This window comes from Gobius niger (assembly GCF_951799975.1).
Source record: "Gobius niger genome assembly, chromosome: 10".
Taxonomy (NCBI): domain Eukaryota; kingdom Metazoa; phylum Chordata; class Actinopteri; order Gobiiformes; family Gobiidae; genus Gobius; species Gobius niger.
The window spans coordinates 11,298,671-11,323,061 of record NC_136861.1 but is presented as its reverse complement, the minus strand read 5'-3'; the positions used below and the strand labels follow the sequence as shown (position 1 = coordinate 11,323,061).

General features: G+C 41.8%; 1 protein-coding gene across 1 annotated transcript; it reads left to right on the top strand.

The window, feature by feature from the left end:
* Nucleotides 1–1,322: 1,322 nt before the first annotated feature.
* On the top strand, nt 1,323–12,105 carry rundc1 (RUN domain containing 1). Its single transcript, XM_079564460.1, has 5 exons — nt 1,323–1,852; nt 8,347–8,505; nt 8,654–8,852; nt 8,966–9,061; nt 11,026–12,105. Exons 1-5 carry the CDS (start codon nt 1,463–1,465, stop codon nt 11,886–11,888), a joined length of 1,707 nt encoding a protein of 568 aa, XP_079420586.1. The 5' UTR covers nt 1,323–1,462; the 3' UTR covers nt 11,889–12,105.
* Nucleotides 12,106–24,391: the final 12,286 nt, after the last annotated feature.

Sequence of the window (24,391 nt, the reverse complement as noted above, 5' to 3'; positions counted from 1 at the left end):
TGTGTCCATGGTAGTCGCTTGCTGAGCATCACTTTTATGAGAGGAGAAAAGAAAGCTGCAGGGAAACAGAGTAAACAAAGGCAGGCAACTACCGGTTTGACTTTCAGAATAAAACTATTAGTTTTGTTGCATAAAACCTGGCTGAGGGGCAATGGGCAGGAAATAGGGACCTCGCTTTTTGTTGTATTTCATGAGTCTATTCGCATTGGCCTCTGTAAACATAGATATGAAAAAGTAAACAATACTCACAATAGCACCCTTTTCTGTGTATAATAATGCTCGTACTTTATATTCAAAGAGCATCTTTTTGAACACTTTCTGAGCAGAGCCGTTTTACATTGCACTTAGGATGACCAAACCACTCAGTGAAAGTGGGACAAGTTCTGTGATGTGGTGGAACTTTGAGGGCTAGGGACAGATTTAGACTAGATAAAGACCAGCATTCAAGTGTTTTATTTGCTAATTTAGCCACTAACAAAAGCGGACACTGGGACAGGTCACAAAATAATCTAATCCAGAAGGTTAGGGCACCAAATATTATACATCTTATGCAATGAGTGTGTGTAACATTATATTTTATAACTTTATTCACATTGTAATTAATAATATAATAAAAATGTGATGTTTTTTGAATTGACGGGGCAAGGGACAAAGGTTGAAAAATTTGGGCAGTACAACCATAAAATGGGAACAGATGGTCACCCTAATTGCACACTCATGCGTAGGTACATAAATCTAACCCCGATTATAAATTGTTATTTTCAAACAATTTATTTTATTATAGGCTGGATTTAGTGTGACTTAACCTCTAACCCCCCAGCTTAACCAAGTGCATTTTCTCCACTTCAGCTTTACCCAAATCTAAAAGTTCATAGAGCATAGGCTGGTGTAACACCACATTTGAAAGCTAAGAACTACAAAACGCATCTAAACAGATCTTTTTCCTTGCCTTGTTGCCACGTTGTTGTGACTTTTTTGACATTTCTTGTCATTTCTGTCACTTTTTCAACACATTTTTGTCACATTTTCATCGCTTTTTCTGTCACTTTTCTGTTGCTGGAGAAACTGCACTTGGTTATGGCGGGGGGTGGGAGGTCAACATGCTAAACAAAGATCCTTGAAAAAATTATTGCGAAGAAACAAACTCAAAACCAAATACTGTATATATAAACCATAGACTGCATAAACTAAAGAATACAGAGGGGGAAAGGTTACAAGGAAGGAAGGAAATATTTATTATTCATTTATTTGATCTATTTTAATTTGAAGGCCACACTTCCGGTGCATATGACGTTCTCTGTTTGACGTATGAATCATCCTTCTCAAGATGGCGATGCACCTGCAACAGCTGCGATAATCCGACCTTAATCCTCGTAAAAACACTGGCGTTTAACTCTTTAAATTCACTAAAATTTACACTGACGTCTCAGTGTAACTTATACTGACGTTTACTCGATAGGAAATGTCCACGGAGGAGCTGTCAGCGTCATCGGACAGCGAGGCGGCGGCGATGATGGCTGTGGCGGGGGAGCGGTGGGCTCCTGTGGGCGCCGTGGCGAGTCCCGAGGAGGAGAGCAGAGTCCAGCCGACCATCAGGCGCTCTTCCTCGGCCACAGAGGAGGGGATGACCGGGAGGCTGCGGAAACTGGAGGAGGAGCAGGAGCAGCTGAACTCTTCTCTCCTGGCCCTGACGTCCCACTTCGCCCAGGTGCAGTTCCGGCTGAAGCAGGTCGTTCACGCCCAGAGCGAGGAGAAGGAGAGGATGCTGGCCGACCTGGAGGAGTTCGCCTTCCGAGGATGTCCCCATGTGGTCGGCTGCAGGGCCCAGGACACCTCCCTCCTGGAGAACTCGGTGAGGGATGCGTGTTTATGTGTGGCCATCTAAGGTTTTTCATAACTTTCTTTTCCCCACAGTAAACTTTCCTGAAATTCCACAGTTACCATGGAGATCCGCCATCTTTGCAGCTGCTAGCATACATTTCCATTGACTAACATTAGCTGTAAAAAAAAAAAACAGTATAAAAAGTGGAGAAAAAAGCCGTGGAACAACTCCATTAGCTGTTGAGTTACTGCTGGTAAATATATTAGGGCTGCAACTATCGATTATTTTTTATCGATTAATCTATCGATTATTTTTACGATTAATCCCAAAAAAATCTCACATATAGCTTAAGTGGGGCTGCTTGAAGATGTGTTGATGGAGTAAACTAAAGAGACATATTTGTTGGAGGCTCTATTCATGAAATTTACAATGGAAAAAATGTACACAGACCCTAACTATATAAACAAAGTAGGTTTTCATAAAAAATATTACATTTTTATGTAATTTTTGCTTCATTTGAGTCTGTGTGAACCAGAAAACAATGAATCGATTACTAAAATAGTTGTCGACTATTTAAATAATCGATTAGTCGTCGATTAATCGATTAGTCGTTTCAGCCCTAAAATATATCTAAATCACTGTGGTGTCCAAGTGTTTTAATGTGAACAATAACTCCGGTATTTTAACTTTTAAAATCTCCATTAGTTTACAATTGCTGCTAATCCCATAATGCTTAGCGATATGACATCACATTCCCGAACTTTATTGTAAACTTTAGAGACCCTCAATCTCCTTCAGTGATTGGAGCCTACGTCTGTGATGCTGAAGAATATAAGATGTGTTCCATGTTTTTGAGAGGCTATAATCTATAATTTAATAGATGTGTATTTTTTGTTGGGTTTATTAAAGTCAACAACATTTTGCAGTGTAGCGACAAACTTTACTCCAGTCTTGATTATGATTTGTAAGTCTGTAAGCATAATTTAACGCACTTTTGCTGCTTCACATTTATCTGATGTCTTTGTATGTACCGTTTTGAACAACTTGTGGATGTTCTCCCTATTATTTTTCTCTAATCAGCTTTTGATAAAGTAATTCTACGGATAAAATGATGCAGCAGGTGCGGTCCCTCTTCCTTTTAAGGCTAGTGAATAATCAATCACGACACAGACCATTGGCGAGACGATGATGCTGACAATTGTCATGGCAACACACAAGAGACCACGTTCCCATCGGCCTGAGGGTGTTTCAGCTCGGTCTTTAATGGTAGCGCCGCAAATCTGCCAAGGAGTTTATGGTTGTTTTGTTTGCTTTGTTTTGTGTAGTTGCAAGCAAACAGTAATTGTAGATAATTACTGTGTGTACTTTGAATGCACGCATGAATGATTGCAGATATTGACCTAAATTGTATTATAGGCTTCTCCTTTTTCTCTCTTAACGTTCATTCAAAAGAAGATCCAATTCTCTTTTTAACTTGAATGAAAATTGTAAACAATAGCCAGTTATGGAAGATTGTCTGATTGTTTCATGGGGGCCAATAATTATTTCTGATTGTAGTTACAGGCGCCTTTATCTTCCTCGTACATCGTTTCAATTCTAACAGTGTGGCGCAGATTTGCTTCCTCTTAACCTCCGCCTGAGCCAAGCACTTTTTCTCCTGTCCAGCTTTACCCAAATCTAAATGCTCACAGAAAGACCCACAAAACTCATTTAAGCTGATCTGTTTCGTTGCGTTGTTGCCATGTTGTATTCACTTTTTTGACATTTCTTTTCACTGCTTTTTCATCACTTTCTGCCACTTTTCTGTTACTCTTTCGTTGCTCTTTTGTGGCTTTTTTTGTTGCTTTTTGTCACACATTGTCACATTTTCATCTCTTTTTTTTGTGCTACTTTTCTGATGTTCTTTTAGGGCTGGCCGATTATGGCAAAAAAATAATCACGATTATTTTCCCCATATTGATCGACCTCGATTTTCGATTCGATTTTTTTTTTTTTTGAAGGAAAAAAAAACAATAAATGTGGTCTTTCCTGGACGAGCAAAACAGATGCTGCGGCCAAACTGAAAACGCCACCTAACTCAGCAGCAAAAACAAACTCCACACTTCTAGCGTCACGGTACAACATCCCCATGTCACCCCTTCATCTGGCCAAGCAACACACAAAACATCTGCAAAGGAGACGCAAAAAGTGGAATGTTTGAAGAATGTCAGAAGCAGAACACAAGCGTATGTTCGTGTGCAGAGCCTCAAAAGGCCACGATAACAACTTTTTATGCACATAAAGAAATGGGTAAACCGCGCATTTATCAGTAAAAAAGACGATTAGACGTTATAATTCCAGCTAATCCACCGCTGCAGCTTCAAAACAAATCCACATGGTCCAAATAGCAATCGATAGTTTTCCTATAAACTCTTCATCCCTGTGCGTGTCCTGTTCCTCTGAGGCTCCCCACGTGTTTCTGTTTTGCCCTTTAGACGAGTTAGTAGCTGATTTTACAAGTAAAATCTAGGGCTGGGTACCGTTAAACGATACCAGTACGGTATCGAAAATGAAGGTTTAGGTACGACCGGTATCGGAAAAATAAAAGTATCGAAAGCAGGTACCGAAAAGAAATATAAAATCTTTATATTCATGTTTTTATGCTGTTGGTTATACAAATTTAAAAAGAAAAAAAAATTGAAAGACAAGTAAAAAAAAAAAAAAAATGCAATTAGTGGGAAAAATTGGGCTAAATTTGGGAAAAATTTGGGCAATCAAAAATATCAAAAAGGGAATCAACATGGGAAAAAATGGAAGGAAAAAAATTGTGGTAATAAATTAACATTATTCATCTGTTTTATGGTTCTAAATAATTAAGTGTGTAAAAAAGTATCGTTCAGGTATCGGTACCGAAAACTAAGTATCGTTAAAGTACCGGTATCGAAAAAAATGTAACGGTACCCAGCCCTAGTAAAATCACCAGGTCCTCTCCTCTTTGTGCCGCATGTGCCATCCTGTGCTTCCTGTTTGTTTGAGCCGAGTGTTTCCCTGACAGGCGACCTTTTTTAAAATCTCGATTAGAATTCAATTAACTGCCCAGCCCTTTGTTCTTTGGTTGCTTTTTTGTTGCCCTTTTGTCATCGTTTTCGTTTTGTTTTTGTCGCTTTTTTCCCAGAAGCTTTGTTTTAGATTTGAGATAAAGCCAATCTTGAGAATACGTGCTCGGTTCAGGTGGGAGCTAAGAGATTGATTGCTAATTGCTGACTAACGTAAACGTCGACATTATGCCGCCGACTCTGTCTCACGCCCTCTCGACATCTCCCCCTCCCTCTTCAGCTCCGTGTCTCGCTTTGTTTCTGATTCAAAGTGTCAGATTTGTTGCGTCACGTCGGCGGCCCACACTCCTCGTTTTGTCCCTTTAGGTTTGGCTCTTATCTCGGGTGGAAAATCAGCCGCCGATGACTCGCTCGCTGTCGTAGACTCTGACATTATATTGTTAGAACATGCCTCCAGCGCCAGGCTTTGTACTAGGGACACTGTGTCAACAAAGGCAGAAACCGGCTGCAGTTTATTCTACAAATAGATCTGGTATAATGATCTGCTGCTAATACACAAACTCCACTCATCTTTCTCAGTGTAATAATCAAATGTCTCTTTGCTTTCACGCTTCTCTTGTAGGAGGATCTGGTGAGTACAAGTCATTGGGTTGTGTTTGATTCAGAATGTTCAGTGTTTCTTGTTGCCGTCCCTTTAAGACGTAAGGTGTTTGTGCGTTAATATAATATCCACAGTCCAATCCATGCATCATGTGGGTCTTTTCCTTCATGACAAAACTCGGCCCAAGACCTAGTCATCAATTAACCTCTTAACCCCCAACTAAACCGAACACATTTTCTCCAGTTTGTCATTACCCAAATCTAACAGCTTCTGGACAAAAGACAAAAATGAGGACAAAAACGCGTAACAAATAAAACCTTAAAAAAGATGACAAAAATAATGAAAAAAGTGGCAAATCTGCAGCAAAAAAGCCACATAAACGTGATATTAAAAAAACATATAGATTTGGGTAAGGCCGGTCGATCTGGAGAACATGGACTTGGTTAAAGGGACTATACAGAGTTTAAAAAATTGTCCTAATGTGTAGAATGAGCTCAGACCTGTTCACCACAACTGCCTTTAACTGCACTGTCACTCAAAGGGCCCGATCTTGTGCATTTAAAACGGAGACGATAGTGTGACATTTTGCGCTCAGTAGGAGCGCACTTTGTGATCTTGCCACTCCAGACTTGGCGCATTTAAGTGGGTTGAGACACACACATTTTCCTCCAACCAGATCGACTCCGCGTCCAGGAGAGTGGTTGTGTGGGAGTGGGGGGTGAACATGTGCTTTTGTTTTGCTTCGCGTTCACGCCAAGCGCGGGCCGATCCGCGCCACAGCGGACGCTGTAGCTCTTTTTCTCTCGAGACGTGAACATGGTTTAGCTCACGATGGGGTAAATAAAGTTTTTTGTTTGACCTGTGAGAGCCTAAGGCTTAAGAAAGAACGCAAGACAGCGCAATGTAAACGAGGAAGTGAATGTCAGCCGTGTTTCCATCAGTGCAGTCACCTCCTCTTGTGACGCCCCCTCACAGGTGGCGGAGGCGAATGGCACATATAGCGCCGCCACTCGGAAAATAATTCGCCAAGAGCCTGCGCCGCCCCGTGCGCCGCCACAAGATCTGGCCCAATAGGTGTTAATTCGGGTCCGAAGTGCCGTCATGCACGAGCCTAATATAGAAATTGCAGTTACGCGTAAGTCCTGAGATGGCAGTAGTGAGCATAAAATGGCCAACTTGCAACTAGCCCCTTTAATGCCCAGAAACAATCATTCTTATGCCACAGTGTGTGGTGGGGGTGAAGAGGTGTTTCCCAGACTAAAACAGTGGTAACTTCTCTAGCGTACCACTGGTCGGTTGATCCGAAATGAGCCTCGTTACCCGCGGTTACGAGTCATCCAAAAATATTTTTTATGATATATTGGTCGCGGTCGGTCGGGTCGTTTGAAATAAAGATGCCAAATAAACCTTTGTACTTTATATAGTTCTAGACACATTTTCTATGAAATACATCGGCCTACATTATATTGGCTGAAAAACGTCTATGGTCCAATGATACTACGATGAGCATTTACTACTTTTAAAAACTGCAGGTCAGGAAGTAGGTCGGGTACAATATTTTCCTTCTTTTTTTTTTGCGGTATAAATTGCGGGCTGGTTAGTTGAAAACGTCTGTCACATACCCCTTAAATCCTTCATTTCTACTCAAAGTCTTCTTTTTAGACATTATATTATATTCCAAGTACCTCCTGCTAAATACTCAAGTGTTACCGCAAGTTTGTTTAGCTTTCAGTATGAGGTCAGGTCGTTATTCACACCATACATACTACTGACTACTGCAGGGGTGGCCAACCCGCGGCTCTCGAGCCGCATGCGGCTCTTGGCCAATCAGAGTGCGGCTCTTTGCATGATTGGAGATGTTTAATACAATGCGGCTCTTTGCAAAATAATTGGTAAATATTTCCCATAAACTGTAACAGTCTTTGACCAAAAATCCAACCATAGTCCTACAGACCCTGTTTCCATCTCTACACATGAATGAGAGTCCGTATCTCTCTACTTTTCGAGGCGGCGTGTAAAAGGTGCCCGTGCAGCCTCACTCAAAGCGGGATGTAGGTTAAACAACAGGCAGGCAGATCGTGGCACTAGGATTAGCTTCTGTGCTTTTCAGATTTTTGATCAGCTACTCTTTATTTGATGTAATTTGGCCACATATTCACAGAAAAAGATCAAAATTAGGAAATGGAAAAAAGCGGAGCTCTTTTGAAGCATATGATGCGAAGCGCGACATCGTAACGCGGAAATACGCAAAGTCATGACTTTTCTTTCACATGTGACTGAAACTGTAACAGATGCAACATAAAACAGACTCTCGGACGTCCTCCAGAGGCTCCTGGTTAAAGTTCATGAACTTTATGCAGCCTAGAGTGCGTTCTCTGCACAGTCCAGTCAGGACGAAGCTGCAGGCACTGAGCGCACAGGCCAGGGGCGAATCAGAGAAGGGGGCTCAGTGGGCAGGGCCCCAAATACAAACACACCCCAGCATTAAAAAAATAATAATAATAATAATCTAATTCTGTTTCAGTCAGAGCTGAAAGCACAACATGTCATTTAATATACATGTATTTCAATCTTGTTGAGGAGTAAAACCATTCAATCTAACACAATTATTAAAAAAAAGAAAGAAAAAGGCATAAAGTTATAGTTTATTGTGATTAAATAAAACGGTCACATTCTATTTAATCACAATAAACTACCGCCCCGGAATCTCGCTAATGGTCGGTGCCTTTGTGGCTCTTCACAGGATCAAGGTTGAAAATTTCGGCTCTTGGTGTCTGACTGGTTGGCCACCCCTGGACTACTGCTATTATTATTGTTTTATATACTATACCCCTGTCATTATGTCCTCTCTAAACCCGTTGAGTAGATCGTATGTTTTTCTTCCACAGACGGAGCGGGAGAAGAGGGAGCGCCTGGAGGCTCAGCGGGAGAAACAGAAGGACCTGATATTTCAGCTGAAGACGCAGCTGGACGATCTGGAGCGGTTTGCGTATCAGGAGGGCAGCTACGACTCCCTGCCTCAGTCTGTGGTCATGGAGCGGCAGAAGGTGAGACACTAGAGGGCGCTACAGCTCCACCAAGAGCTGAAACATCAGCCCAAGACAAAAGGATTTACATTTGCCTTTCCAGACACTAATGTATGTTTTTTTTATGAAAGTATTTCCTCACATGTATGGCCTTGTCTTGTCTGAGCAGGTGATCATAGACGAGCTGATAAAGAAGCTGGATGTGAATTTGAACGAGGACATCGGGAGCCTGAGCCCAGAGGAGCTGAGGCAGAGGGTGGACTCGGCCATCGCTCAAATCGTCAACCCGGCGAGAGTCAAAGAGCAGCTGGTGGAGCAGCTCAAAACGCAGATACGAGACCTGGAGATGTTCATCGACTTCATTCAAGGTACTTTATAAAACAGTCTTGGAATTGAAATCGCACTCGATTCTAGTTTCAATCCACAACAGAACTGCTACCAGGGTCAGAACTGAACAAGGCCTTTTGCTTTTTTCTTACAGATGAGGTTGGGAACCCTCTGCTTTCCGGAGGAGCTCATTGTCAACAGCCTCAGACTGAAGGAAGCAAGACCAGAGCAGCAGGCGTCAAGAAGAAAGGCTAGTTTAATATTACTATTTTTTTCCTAGTAGTTAAATCAAATTAGTTTTGTCCAGTGGTTTGTGACAAAGTCTGTCCATAAAGTTCTTTTATCGATTGTGAGCCGCAGCCCTGCAAGTTGTAAAACATGCTTAAAAAAAATGTGTTGGGAATTATTTTGGACCAACACTAAGTATAGCGTCCCAGCTGACTAAATGAAGAGTACAGGTGGAGGTTTTTTTTTTCCATTTTCTTCTTCATTTTCCATAAAGAAGTAAGCGCTATTTGGACAAACATGAAACATTTCTGCTCCAAAGTAATCTTAAACACAGCCAACATACAGGTACAGTAGATTAGATCAGTGATGGCCAAAGTGTGGCCCAGGGACCAAATGCAACCCTCAGACCAATTTTTGGTGGCCCTCAGGCTTCTTGTTAACCAGAGATGGTACTTTTTACTGCAAGTTTAGTCGTTCAATATCATTAAAACCTAACAAACTAACATTTTAGTGTGAGACAAAGCTGCCTTTGGTTCCAAGCCTAAATAAAGCGAGGGGAACATTTTAAACCGCTCTTAAATGCACCCAGTGGAATGTTTGACTGACTGCACTGACCCCCGATCTGTGGCCCTCCATTCAGCCCTGTGAGGAAACTCCCTTTGTGGTATTGGGCTATAAAAAAAACATTGATTGATTGATTGATTGATTGACTTGAATATGCAGCACTGTAACATTTCACTGTTATAAAGAGTAGTAGTAGTAGTAGTAGAGTTGTACTCAGTAAATGGCCTAAATGAGGGCAGTTTGTGCTTTTGCTTTCATTTAGTAGAAACTTAGGCCACATGGCTAATTTGCAGACATTGTGCAGCGGAGGAGCAGACCTCACTGTGTGTTAATGCGGCATCTGTCTCTGAGGATGAACCAAAGGACAGGATTTGGTGGAATATTAGACCAGAGAAGGAAGGTAGATCTGAAACAGCTTTTTATCATCGTCTGTTTCCTGTGTGGCTTCATATCATTAGCGTGGTTCATGTTTGAGTCTTTAAAGTCAGTGTCTGCAGTTGAAGTGTTTTTTGTAGTCCAGCAGTATATGGGGTATATTGCTTTTATGAAACAGGTGTTGGTGATGTCACTTCCCCTGTTGTTTCTGACTGCTGGGTGCGGACGGTCCGATTAGGCAAACGAAGCTCTAGTTCCTTACTGCATGGGGATCTAACAGTTGACCTTATCACGCGACAAGGGGATAGTTGTTAGAGGAATTTGGAAGCAGCCCAATTTCAGACTTTAAATACTTCCTATTTCAATTTGAGGAAGTGACACAGTTTGTTCAGGAAGTACTTTCAAAATAAATCCTTGTCCGTGACACGTAACGTTTTAAGGGGGGGATATTATGCAAAATCTACTTTTTCAAGTTTTACATCATGTTATTATGTCATTCCCTCATTAAAAACATGCCTGAAGTGTTGCCTTGGCACATTCACGTATTTTTGAGTAATCTGTAAAAACTCTGATGGCAGCCATTTTAGGGATAGGTTTGCCTGAGTCCTCCTAGGAACGCCCCCACCTCCTGGAGACGCCTCCGAGCTTTCGTCACCAGCCGAGTAACCAACCACTGCTCCTCAGCAGAACCCCCTCCCCACTGATGCCACAGACAGCGTGTGGAGGGGGCGTGTCGGAAAGGGTCAGAGGTTCTTAAAGAGACAGAGGCCTATTTCAAGACATTTGCTACAGCCATTTTGAGAGAGCAATTTTACACAAGGCAGTTATTTTAATTTACTGCATTTACAGACCAACAGAAGGTTTCGTCATCATTGTAGCATAATACCCCTCCTTGAAGCTTTCATATTTGTAAACAAAATAAATCAGGTAGTGGGTCTTCAGCCTTATTATATTCTGTATAGTGAGGAGGATATGTTGTTTATGTTTGTTGGTGTATATTATATCCTTACATATACTGTAAATAGTTTCCTTCTCTTCTCTCTGCAGTGGACCCAGAGCAGGCACAAAGGCTTCGAGAGTCCGGCCTCCAGCTCATACAGCGCGCCCTGGCCGTTCTCCAGATGTTCGCCGCCAGTCAGTTCGGCTGCGGCGCGGGACACTTACCCCAAAACATGTGGTCTCCGGACGCCGCGGGGCGGGACTACGGCCCCCTGCTGCAGCGCCTCGAATCCGCCGTGGACAAAGTAAGAATCCTTGGCTCGAGAAGACAGCCGTCCATCGAACACGTCGTTAACTACACCAGCAACGCGGCGCTAGGACCTAGAGACGAGCTGACCGCGGCCGTACGCAAGGAGCTCGCCTTCGCTTTGAAAGACTTGCTCGCGCACGGGTTGTGTTCGCCGTCCCAAACCGTGAGCCTGGTTTTGGCGCCCATTTCGTGCCTGCTTCCGTACCGAACCGCCCCGAGGGAAATCCACCCTTGGGAGCTTTTTGTCAAATACTACCACTCCAAAAACGGGAAGGCGTTCGTGGAGTCCCCCGCCCGACAGCTATCGCAATCCTTTAGCCTGCCAGTAGGGGGCGGGCCAGTCACGGTAACGCCGAAGCAGTCTCTCCTCTGGGCGATCCACACCGTCCTGAACGAGCACGATAGATTCAAAAGGGGCCCGGAGACGGAGTTCAAGGCGTTGGTTTGCATGGCGTTGAATGAGCAGAGACTAGTTTCCTGGCTGAACTTGCTGTGTAAATCGGGCACGCTCATTCACCCGCATTACCAGCCCTGGAGCTACATGGCCCAGACGGGGTTCGAAGGAGCGCTGCGCATCTTGGGACGGATCAGCCATCTTAAATTCAACCTTCCCGTGGACTTGGCAGTGCGGCAACTCAAGAATATCAAGGATGCTTTCTGAAATATATATAAGGAGTTTGGTTTTGCTGTATCCTTATGTGGCACGGAAAGCTTTTGGCTCACTTCCTGTTGGTCAGTGAAGGGTAAAGACTACTTCTTGTCCACATTTTAACATGAATTAAAAAGAGATAAACATTTAATAAACAGAAGACATCTTAAATAAATATCGAGCCAAGTGTGCTTCATAAAAATGAGTACTGAAGGTGGTGCTTAAACAATAAATTAGCTTTAGCCTTTAGCTTCAAGGCTAAAACAGCTACAGTTCTAAATACAGAAGTCTCCTCCAGTGAGGTATTTCCATCCTGAGTAAATTATAAACATGTAAGTAGTTATCCCACAGCTGCGCGTTTTCTTCCATGTGCTGTTAATTTCAGCGAGACACGGCTAACTAGGAATGCATTGTCGATACTGAAAAATATCCAAATATCCGATACTGAACCTATGCCAGTTTTGGCTGTCAGCACCTTTAAAAACACAACTTTCACCAGCTCCAACATCGCCAAGTTAGTTTTAACCTCCGCAATGTATTTATCATTGACATGCAAAATGCAGCGGCTAGCAACAGCATGCTAAAGCTAGCGAGAGCATGCTAATGCTAATGGCAACTGATCAAGTCTGGGACAGAAACCAAGATCGAAATACCTAAAGTGGGAGAGGCCAAGTGTTTGTATTTTAGTTTATGAAATGCTGTTAAAGGGGCTAGATGCAAGTTCACCATTTTATACTCACTACTGCCACTTCAGGTCATACGTGTAACTGCACCTTCTAAATTAAGCTCGTGCATGACGGCAATTAAGATAAGATAAGATGGTACTTTATTGATCTCACAGATGGAGAAATTGCATTCGATGAGAGAGCATCCGGCAGCAGCACCCATTCAGTGCGCACCACGCTTTTTTTCGGACCCAAATTAACACCTTTTTGAGTGACAGTGCAGGACTTTAGAGGCAGTTGTGGTGAACAGGTCTGGGCTCATTGTAGCTCCTCATTGAGGAACATGTAGGGGAGGAAAATACATAATTTTAACATTTTTAAAACTTGTATAGTCCCTTTAAAGACTAACTGATTTAACATATGTGTAATGCACAAGATGTAATGATCAGATCTTAATGAGACTTAATGTGAGCTGTTTATATTAATGTAATATAGCCTGTCCCAAGGATAGTGTTCACAAACCAGTGATCCTTGTTAAATGTTTTTCCATGAGTTTATAAATAAATATAATTGATCTGTAACACTGTGACTAGAAAAGGTAAGACTTTATTGATCTTTAAATTGAGAAGAGAGGCCCATTCACTCAAACAACCATTATTCGTATCGGTATCGGAAGCAAAATAGCTGGATCGTGCATCTCTTGATTAAACAGAGACAGGAAATGGTCTTTACCCTTCAAGTTTCTAAGCAAAGTTCCGTGCACACAGCCTATTAGCAAGTGTGTGGGCAAGGTCAGTAAAGCTTAAAGCCATTCTGCGTAGCATTTCACCCTTAAATGGATACAATACTGCTTTCATTACAAATGTGTGTGTGGGGAAAAAAATACCTCAAAAAACGTTACTGCAAGTGGGCTGGCCTCTCCTCAGACCTGACTCGTAGCTTTGCTGGGAGCGGGACCTCGCCAATTCATCTCCGTGAAGATGTTGCTGCTATTTTCCTCTTCCAACCGCTTCATTTTGATAATCCACTGCAAAGAAACAGCATTTTCTATCACAAGCTAAACATCGCTGCCATGTTTTGAGTTTCACAGTTTATTTGCCTGGTGGTGTAGCGACGTGTGACCTGGAATGTTCCGCAGTGTGGCTTTAAACATGTTGAAATATTGGGTTGCACTTTTATACTGAGAATGACGATAACAATTGCCAGAGAAATTTTAATCTTAAAGAGATTCAGAGGAGGAGGATATTATTTTATCCCTTCCTCGCCCCTGTATGAGCTTGGGACTGGCACAATACTGTCTTTGCCTTGACTCTGATTGAAATAACAAGGTATTTTTTTGCTAAAAGTATTGGAGGATTGGGCTTATGAATCTCTGGTTGTTAGTCATTTTTTAAAAACACTGAAGTGTGGTTTCCAAAATGTATCCAGAATGTACATTGACGGGAAACAAACTTACATTTCTTGAGTGAAAGTATGGGATTACTTTCTACCTCTGTGAGAGTTACTGCAGCTGTAGTACAGTCCAACCTCTGCTGCTTGACCCTGAGTTTATGGCCGGTGACGATTGCTGCATGAGTGTACAGTGCATGGACTGTTCCGGTGAATTTCTACTATTTCTTTCTAACATGTGAAAGTTGATCATGTCTGCGCTGGATATGCCTTAATAATGGATCCATTTATTCCATTGTGCTGCAAATTACAATCCAGAATTCACTATATTGATAAACATAACATTTGTATTCATTTTTAAAAGAGTTCATTATTCCGTCTAAATAGTGGGCCTTGGATAAGTTGCCTTGGAGTGAGTAGCTAGTTACATGACAACGTTTTCTAGGCACCAATCCAAAGTATTATTTGATTTAGTCGTCTCACTATATCAACAGCAAAATCCTGTAAGGTCATAAAAGTCACTACAGTTAAAGTGTCTTATAAGCTCAGAAGAAAATCTTCCGTCATGCACTATATTTTATTAATTATAGGCAGCATAGCTTTCAAAACACTTCCTAATGGTAGCAAAGGTTTTCAAAAAGTGGTCATGTTTTGAGGCTTCATTTGTTTTGATGCCTGACTGTAATTACACAAAGACCTGTTTGTCAGTGTCTGAGTTAAAGTACACAATGTGTATATTGTTTGGTGTACACAGTAATGACCTAATGTAACACAGCATTTAGTAACAGAGTTGTAAAGCTCAAATTAGAAGACTTTGTACTTGAAATAGAAACATCTTCTACTTTCACATTACAGTCAACCCCTGCTTCTACCACTACTGTGACTACGGCTTGCTGTTCCACTGATAACTGTGCTAATATATATCGGTCAGCCGATATTTGGGTATTTTACAATATCGACTATTGGACGATATCATGCCGCTAAATCGAAAGTGATAGGGCCTTAAATGAGCTCTCTTATATGAGCTCTCCGATAACTTCCTAGGCCTCAGAGAAGCTGAGAAACAGTGCGGTGAAAGTAGGTCACAGGTTTGCACAGGTTTTTTTTATATATTTTATGTTGCAGACTTTTGCTCATAATTTTGGAACCATAAGAGAAAGAGACTTACCATTTTTGTCTTGGAATCTGCTGATTTTTGTCTGTCAAATGAGCTCCCTCTGAAGCATCTACTAAACATGAATGTCCTGAATAAATCCAACCCGGCAGAAGCCAGATTGTTGTGTGTAGAACTGGAGTTGACTGAAAATTCAGATCTCACGACAATCCAGCTTGTAGCAAAAGGTAGGAATATATCAGCCCTACGCCTCTGATCAAAATCCAGCAGCATCATACACAGAATTATAGAAAAGACATTTTTAAAAACCTGCAAGGAATATTGGCAGTGCATATGGGCATCAGCCAATCAAAATCCACAAAAATTGGCATCGATCTTGGCCTTAGAAAAACCCATATCGGTCGAACCTTGGTACTACTATTCCACCTATTACTACTACTACTATTCCTACTACTCCTACTATTCCTACTACTACTATTACTATTCCTACTACTCCTACTATTCCTACTACTACTCTTCCTACTACTACTACTCCTACTACTCCTACTATTCCTACTACTACTATTCTTACTATTCCTACTACTACTTCTGCCACTGCCACTACCACTCCTACTCCTACTACTACTCCTACTACTACTACTACTATTCCTACTATTCCTACTACTACTTCTCCTACCACTCCTACTCACATCACGAGGTTATTCCATTAATGTATTTCTTCCCTGATGGCACAGGCATATTCCCAGATGACAATGCCAGGATTCATCGGCCTCGCATTTTGAAAGAGTGGTTCAGGCTTTGCACAGCGGTCACACTGTCCCGTTAACAGTGCAAGAGCTTGGTGCAAAATGAATGCATCACAGTAATCAAAGCTAAAGGTGGTCCAACGAAACATTTAAGTGTGTGTGACCTTCCCTTTTCTGTGTGGGTGTGTGGCCCGGCAGTGTATCACCTTGACTTGTGCGTGGTGTACCAAAAACCCGTACTTAATCAAGTGTCCTCAAAGCACAAGTAGCTCCCAGAGGCTCCCAGACCCCCATATGTGTAGATTTACGTGGTCATAATGTTCTGGCTTATTTAGTTCATCTAATATATGCACTTTAACTATAACCCAGCCCTTCTATGCCAATCCCTGTACCCATGTATTGGACCATTTGTGCTAAAAACCACGGCTGCTGTTACCCAGATGCTTGAAGTTTATTTTTAGCTCTCATGGGTTTCACATGCTAACGCTAACATGTATATCATCTATGGGAAAATCCTTCGGGAATACGACCAACTACCCACTCTTGGCTTTTTAATTTGGTGCGAAATTGCGGCCATTCCCACAGTGTAAAACATTGCACTCTCTGACCCGCCGCTATAATGTCATTTCACGGTAATGCTTAAAATTGCACGCATTGTTTCGTGTCAGAATGTATAAACTCAAGTGCTATAGATTGTGACCTGTAACAAAGTTTTGTAAATGATTGAGTGAAATTAAACAATATATTTTCTGTCAAATATTTACTTGTTCTCTCAAATGTAGCTTGACACTGGTTCTGCCAGAGCACGTTAACTTTTAAGTAGCCAATTATTCTTTTTTTTTCTCAATTTATCTTGATTATTGCACATTTTTAAGTTAAGTAAAGTTTTATGCCAAGCAAAGAGAATAAAGTTTTAAGTTCAGTCCTGTGATTTTGGGTTTTCTTTAGCTCTTTTGAGATTAAACACAGCCCATATATGTTGATGGGTCATTCACTAGGGCTGGGATGATCCGCTTTTGTCACAATCAGATACATATCACGATACCCAGGGGCCGATCCGTATTGCGATATGGTAAGTAAGTGACATGTTTACCTTTAAAATGTGGAAAAAGTAATGTGGAAAAAGTGTATAAACAAAATGGAACTCACATTTACTGAAGTGTTTCGATTGAAAAGCGCATTAACACAAAATATAACAATGTGCTGTGTAACTGTTACTAGAATAAAGGAGCGTATGATAAATAGAAATATTGAAAATATTGCGATACTTGACAAGGTGTCGATACTTGGTATTGCAGCACAAAGTATTGCGATCCAAGTCCGATCCGATATTTTGTTCCAGCCCTATTAATCACGCAATATACTGACTGGTATTGTGTTCACATGGACTTGATAGGGCTGTTATCATAGTCTTTATTCAGAACGTATCCCGACATGCACTCAAACTACTCCAATAAAAGACTTAAATTGCACGTTGAGCTTATTCAGCACAATAAAAAGCATAATAAGGAAAACCTTCATTTTGTGCCCCATAAGATCCTTTTTTCTTAAAGGAACAGGCCACCGTTTTTCCATACTGAAATATGTTCTTCCCTGAGCTTAGACGAGTTGATTACGTACCTGTCTGGTCTTTGTGTGTGCCCGTGGAAGAGCGTGGTAGCTTTGAATTTCCCCCCGTTTGGAGCTATAGGAATATACTGGGAGAGGTCAAAACATCTTTGGTCATTGTGCGTGACTGAGCGCACACACAAAGACCAGACAGGTACACATCAACTCGTCTAAGCTCTGGTAAGAACATATCTCAGTATGTAAAAACGGTGGCCTGTTCCTTTAAAATTCATAATATATCTTGTATTATGGACAATCCATCGTGATACACTTCAATCGTGATACATATCGTATCGTGAACTTTGTATCGGGGTATGTACAACATCGTATCGTGAAGTTTTTGGCAGTACCCAGCCCTACTGCTTGAAGAAAGTACAGTCGCCACTTGTATTTAATAACTGTTTTGATGTGAGGTCGCTGCAGTTGGTCCGGTCTAGGTTCAGCAACACTATGAGCCCAAAGAGTGAGATCAGCTGAACATCCTGAAGGACCAGGTCACTCCATCAGTGGACTTCTTCTTCCCTGATGGCACGGGCATATTCCAAGATGACAATGCCAGGATTAATCGGGCTGTGAAAGAATGGTTCAGGGAGCAGGAGACATTATTTTCACACAAGATTTGGCCACCAGAGAGTCCAGATCTTTGCACCTTTGAGAATCTTTGGGATGTTCTATATCCACAGTGGTCACACTCTCCCATCATCAATACAAGATCTTGATGAAAAATTAATGGAACTTTTTGAAAGCACTGTGGTTTCATTTATTGGTACTCAGCCCAAATTCATGTATGATAAATATATCGTACAACAAATTTCCACGCATCATATTATTGTGTGCAAGTACTTTCACTGGTTCCAAATAAATAGTTGAGTTGAAAAGGTTTTTTAAGTCCTCCATACTTGATTAGTTGTTCTATATCCTTTGAACTACAATTCCATCTTGATTTGTAAATGTAAATTGCAAATCTAATTGCAAAATTTACTCGACAAAAATTCAGTTTGATTGTGCAGCCCTAATATAAATTATTCAGACATTTCTTTAAAAATCCAGTGCAAGCTGCTTCCCTGATATAAACAAACAATTTATTGCTTCAAACATGTTCTATAATTTCCAGGCCGTTCTCTCCTTTGTCACATGTGAAGCAGATGCAAAAACCACAGTCTCAACAGATCTCCGTGTTCGGGACATGCCGGGCTTCAGAGCGATGTACAAACACAGGAGTGGAAAGAGCCGTACAAAGCCCTGCCTGTGTCCCGCCGCTGTAAACGCCACTTTACTAAATGTGAGGGAAAAGGTGCGTTCTCGTGACTCATCCTGAAATGAGCGTGAGCTGCTGCTGCGTCAGGCTCAGGTCTGGACTCTGTGTGGACTGGAGCAGACTGTGGGCTGGCTCCGAGGCCAATACAAAGATTGAGGGCAGAGTGAGAGCTAGACTAGACCTGGTTAGACGTTTAACGCAATGGGCCTCATTCATTAAATCCACTTCACAAATGTCTATTAGGTGTTAAGAGTCTGCGTGTTCTTCGTGTGCTGCTGTGACTCCTCTTCTCTCTTCATCCTAAAGGGCCTATCTCACCGGCCTGGAGACTAGTTGGAGACTTGAGTTACCGCTGGTACCGCTGAAATTGGTCTCTTTCAGTGGAGACTGCATGGAGCCTTGAAAAAAGTCTCCTCATGATCTCCAAGAGGTCTAAGAAAGGTCCAAACGGTCTCAAGCAATTGTGTTGCAAATACTATTTGTTGTCTTCAACCGGTGAAACGTTTCTGTGACGTCCCTGCAATGTCTCCGAGACCTCGGTTGGATACCAAGGAGATCTCAAAGAGACTCCAGACGACTCTTAGACATTTGAGACCTAGAAATTCTGAAACAGTGAAGAGGCACCAAGAGACCCCCACACCTGCAGCACAGAGGAGGCGTTACAAGAGGCGCCACAGGAAACAAAAAAGGGACAAACAAGGAGGTATCCGTGCAAGACACACAAGCCACACAAGCCTTCACTGGAGAATAAAACCGATTAACTGCTAAGATCTTCCCAGAAGATGGTGAAAGACTGTTGTGGAGGGAGCTGCAGGAAGAGGAGGAAGGATGAGGTGGAGGAGCTGACCAGTGCAGGATACCATGCTCTGAAACAGGGACAAACCCAGGAGGCGCAGCACCGTCACAGAGGATCAGAGGAGACTGAAGGCCGCCAGACGGGTTTCCTCCAGGTGCAATGGTTTCTCCTTCTCCAAAAACATGCGGGTCAGGTTGGCCCATAGTGGTGGCGTGCTCTGTCGCAGCGGCTCTTAAAGACAACACAATGTAGTTGTCTTTAAGATCTCCTTGGTCTCCGACAGGTCTCGAAGACATTGCAGGAACGTCACAGAAACGTCTCACAGGTTGAAGACAACAAATAGTGTTTGCAGTGTGAAAAGCGCTGTCCAAACAAGCTTCTACTCAATTCCTATAAGCCTCAAAAAGATGTCATAGAGGGGGATTCAGCATTGAGTTCTACCAACACATGCTCTGGTATGCAAATCCATAGTCCAGGAAAGTGATTTGAATTATTCCTACTTTTGATGTGACACAGAACTGTCACTCAATAATGTTCTTCCTCATGTCCACAACCTGTTTACTTAACCTCAACCTACTTTCCTGTAGAAGTTCAAGTTGAATTTGAGGTCTAGCTGGTACAGACTGATGGAAGTGTGACTGAAGTTCCCTACCAAGAGTGTCTCTGACCTTCATCAATTATGCAATCAAACCTATATACAGTAATGGGATGTATATAATGTACTGCCATAAACCTTAAATAAGTCAGCCACAAACAGTTTCACCTCTGTCCTGCTGTGCCACTTCATATACAGGTGCAGGCCGTCGAACATCACTTCATTGACCAACCCTAGACTGACTTTGTGCATTTTTATTTCCAGGGAGCCAGCTTTGTTTTTTTGTGTGCTGTCATTTCAACACGGACCATCAATCCATGGGACAGGTAAAAAAAAAAAAGTTGTTTATCCAGACTGTTTTTGTTTGAATATAAGGTCTGGACGGTGCTTGCGTTTGACTATTCATTCGAGTTTAAGTGAAGTGACATTTAGTTGTATTTACGTGGTGATGTATTCTAGTACAGCGTGTGCTCTTGTCTCCACAGCTTAGATCCAGTTCACAGAGCGCTGCACTAATATTGAGTCGTGTGGACGGGGCCCGAGCAGCTGCACTGAAGCGCAAAACCTGCATCTCCAGCTGTGAGGCCTGAAAACTGCCGTCTAACAATGTGATAATGTGATATCGCGGCCCTGCTGTTTTTCCGACCGTGAGCGGATTATACATATAGAAAATAATTGGATAACTGCTCAGTGGTTTTGAGCTAATACGGTGAAACACTCAGGAGTCAAGACAGTTTGTAAAAATATCAGCAATAAAGCCATTAAAGGGGCTATACCTGGCTTGTTTTTTTGTTTTGTTTTTTAAGGATATTGCTGCGTATTATGAGCACTGTGAGTATTGTATGTAAGTATATGTTTGGACTGCATTACTAAAGTTAGGAATACGTCTGAACCACAATTATTGCAATTTTAACTTGACTAGTCACCTGTTTTCATATTAGACATAAGTCAAGTTGGGTGCAGGGTCTTAATATATTTCTTTTTTTTTCACATGAGGAAAAAAACAGTCATTATTCATTCACTGTACACTCGGTGGTGGTAAGACACTATTGTAGCTCCAGCTGCCTTGGGGTAGACTGATGGAAGTGAGGCCACCAGTCTGTGCCATAAACCACCACCAACCACTCACACACACAGACCACATTTACACAGGCGGGTGAAGTGTCCTGCCCAAGACACTTCAGCGAACACCATGTCCAGGGTTGTGCCTAAAGACTCAAAGTTACATATATTTATATCGTGCTTTATGCTCTGTGTTCTTCATTCTTACAGGAAACATGTTCGGGCTCCCTCCTACATTAGAGACTTTTTATGTCCCTATACCTCCTCTTGGAGGCGGAGGTCTTTGGATCAGAACCTTCTTATGGTCCCTCGTACTCATTTCGGGACCAGAGGAGATTGTTCCTGCCGGGCTGTCGCGCCAAGGCTTTTTGCTTAGGATTTATTTATTTTTTAGAGTGGATCAAAGGGACTATACAAATGAAATGTCAAAAAATGTCAAAATTATGTATTTTCCTCCCCCTACATGTTCCAACAATGTCCAAAGGTGTAGAGTGAGCCCAGACATCACAACTGCCTCTAAAATCCTGCACTGTCACGAAAAAAGGTGTTAATTCGGGTCCGAAGTGCCGTGATGCACGAGCTTAATATAGAAGCTGCAGTTACACGTATGACCTGAGGTGGCAGCAGTGAGTATAAAATGGCTAACCCTTTAACGATTGTATTATGACCATCACGTTTCATGACTGTAACTGTACTTTGTATAATTCATTTGTATTTTATTGTTATTTTGTGAAGCACTTTGTGACTTCTCCAGTCTGTAAATGTAGATAAATGAGCTTTATTGAGCCTACTACCTACTTACTATGAAACAGAAGGATAGCGCATACAGCATTTGGTGCATTTTTTTTGTATAAACTTCATTCTAGCGACTGCTGCCCATGTGTTTCTCCACAAACTCCAGTCTAAATGAAGCGGACACCATCACAGCTGGGAAGAGTCGATACAGTACATGTTCTTGTAGGTAAACTCGCCGGGGCTGGAGGTGATGTGGGGTCAGAGTTTGTTATTGTCTGAAGGTACCGGCAGGACAGGAGCGCGGTGGTCCGCACGTGTGAGGAAAGACAATGGGACTCTATACATCAGTGAGTCGCGGTGAAGATCTGCGGGCTGCGCGTCAGATGTTTGCATTAATGCAGATGTTGCAGAGACCTCCCACGCCATAGGAGCACGCCGAGTCAGCAGAAACACTGGACATTTAAAGTTTAAAGCCGTAAGAGATGGCGGAGGTGTGTAGACTGATGTACACTATCTGGAGTTTGCATGTTTCTCTCCCCCCGTGTCTAGATGAGTTTCCCCCATCAACCAAAAACATGCATAATAGGGGAATCTTTCAGCCAAGTATTCTGACCATTAGCCTGGCTCCACACCTTAACCTTAAAGCTGCACTATGCAACTTTTTATGGAAAAACAAAGTTGACATTAGTGCGTATTAACCTTTCAGTGACACATAGGCTGCTTGAGTGGCTAACATAGCACTTTTACTTACCATCCTGATGCCCTGTAGGATGCTCCAGGATCAATAGTTTTTTAGATTTTCACTGCTGTTAGAACTCCCGTATCCATGGTTACGTATACATTACATTTCAAAAACCTACCAGAAATCCTAAAAAACTGAAATAAAATTGATCCTGAAGCATCATGGAAAGTGGATTAAAGGCGCCATTGGGCCACTGAAAACTATAGACTACCTGATTCATGGGAAGTGGAACGAAATGTGTTCTGTCCTGCTTTAGTATATTTTAAACTCAGACATTTTCGGTGGAAAACACTGTGCATCTAATTATAAAGCATTTGTATACATTTTTTGAACTTGCTCGGCTAGTTTTGCATTTTTTGTGTAAATTGTGAAACTTGTCCTTGTGAAGAATTGGGATGCTACAAAGTTAGGGATTTTTTTAACTCAGCTAAAAAATTTATTTAGTAGCTTCTTCATTCATTGGTATAGGCAGAGGTAGGCAACGTCAGGCCCGGGGGCCAAATCCAGCCCTCCTGCACAGAACCTCTGGCCCCCAAGATGATTTTGAGAAATATTAATATGCAAATAAGAGATCAAATACATGTTAAAGTACTCTTAAAATGCGAGAAATAGTGTCAGTATTTTCAAAATGTCCTGTCAGAACATCCATCTTGGTCATGTATATTGTTAAACAGTGATTGTCTACTGGTGGGTCGGGACCCAAAAGTGGGTCACGGAACCATTTTCAGTGGGTTGCGAGTCTATAGGGAACTTTTATTCAGTATTTTCCATCGTAAACTGCTAACACTAACTGTCTGTTAAAATGAATGTTACTGGGTTGTTTTGATCATAATTTCAGTCTTATTGGGATATCTATCCGCTGCAAAGAACGTTCATGTTTTTAAGAGCAGGCTCAAGACCCACCTTTTTAGCTTAGCCTTTAACTGACTAATCTATTTATTTAATCCTAATATACAAAATGTATATACAGTGGGGAAAAAAAGTATTTGGCCAAAATCCAATAGAATGTCTATGTGAAACTGACCAAATACTTTTTTTCCCCACTGTATATGGGAGGTTGTCCCAGGCGCATTGTTTTAAATGTTGTAATCAATAAAGCACTTTCGGTATGAAAAGCGCCTTATAAATAAAGTTTGATTGATTGATTGATTGATCTACTGCTTATTCAACAAAAACTTGCATGGAAAATACAATATTTTATACAATATATGACAAATTATAGTTTTATTTGGGTCCTCGGCTGGTCATCCGAGGGTAATGGTGGATCCTAAAGTCCTGCCACTTGGGAACCACTAATATAAAACTTTGGAATTTGCAGAAAATAGTTCTTTGCTTTAGGCTACAATGTTGAGGTTTCGGCCCTTGGGTGTTTTGGCAATGATGAAAATCGGCCCTCCACGACGCAAAACCTTAACCTTAACCTCAGTTTTGTTTTATTTAACTGGCAGTCTCATTATCATTTGCTAAAAACAGAAGATACAAAAGAAGAGAAAAGATTCACAGAATAACAACATTAGCTCAGTCATTATGTAGATATATCCGTGGATGATTATAATAATGCGCACATATATTTTTTTTACACATATATGGCCTAATTTCATATCTGCTTCTTTTATGTTTATTGTCAAATATCTTGCCCTAAATCAGCCTGAACGCTCACGCTGTCCTCTGCAGAGATGGAACAGGTCCATGGAGGAGGTCTGTGGGGGTGGATCAGACCGGTCCATATAAGAGTCCAGACCAGGTCCTGCCCGGGCTGTGGTGTATCTCTCTCTCCTCTGGGTGCTGCTCCGTCCGTCTCCTCT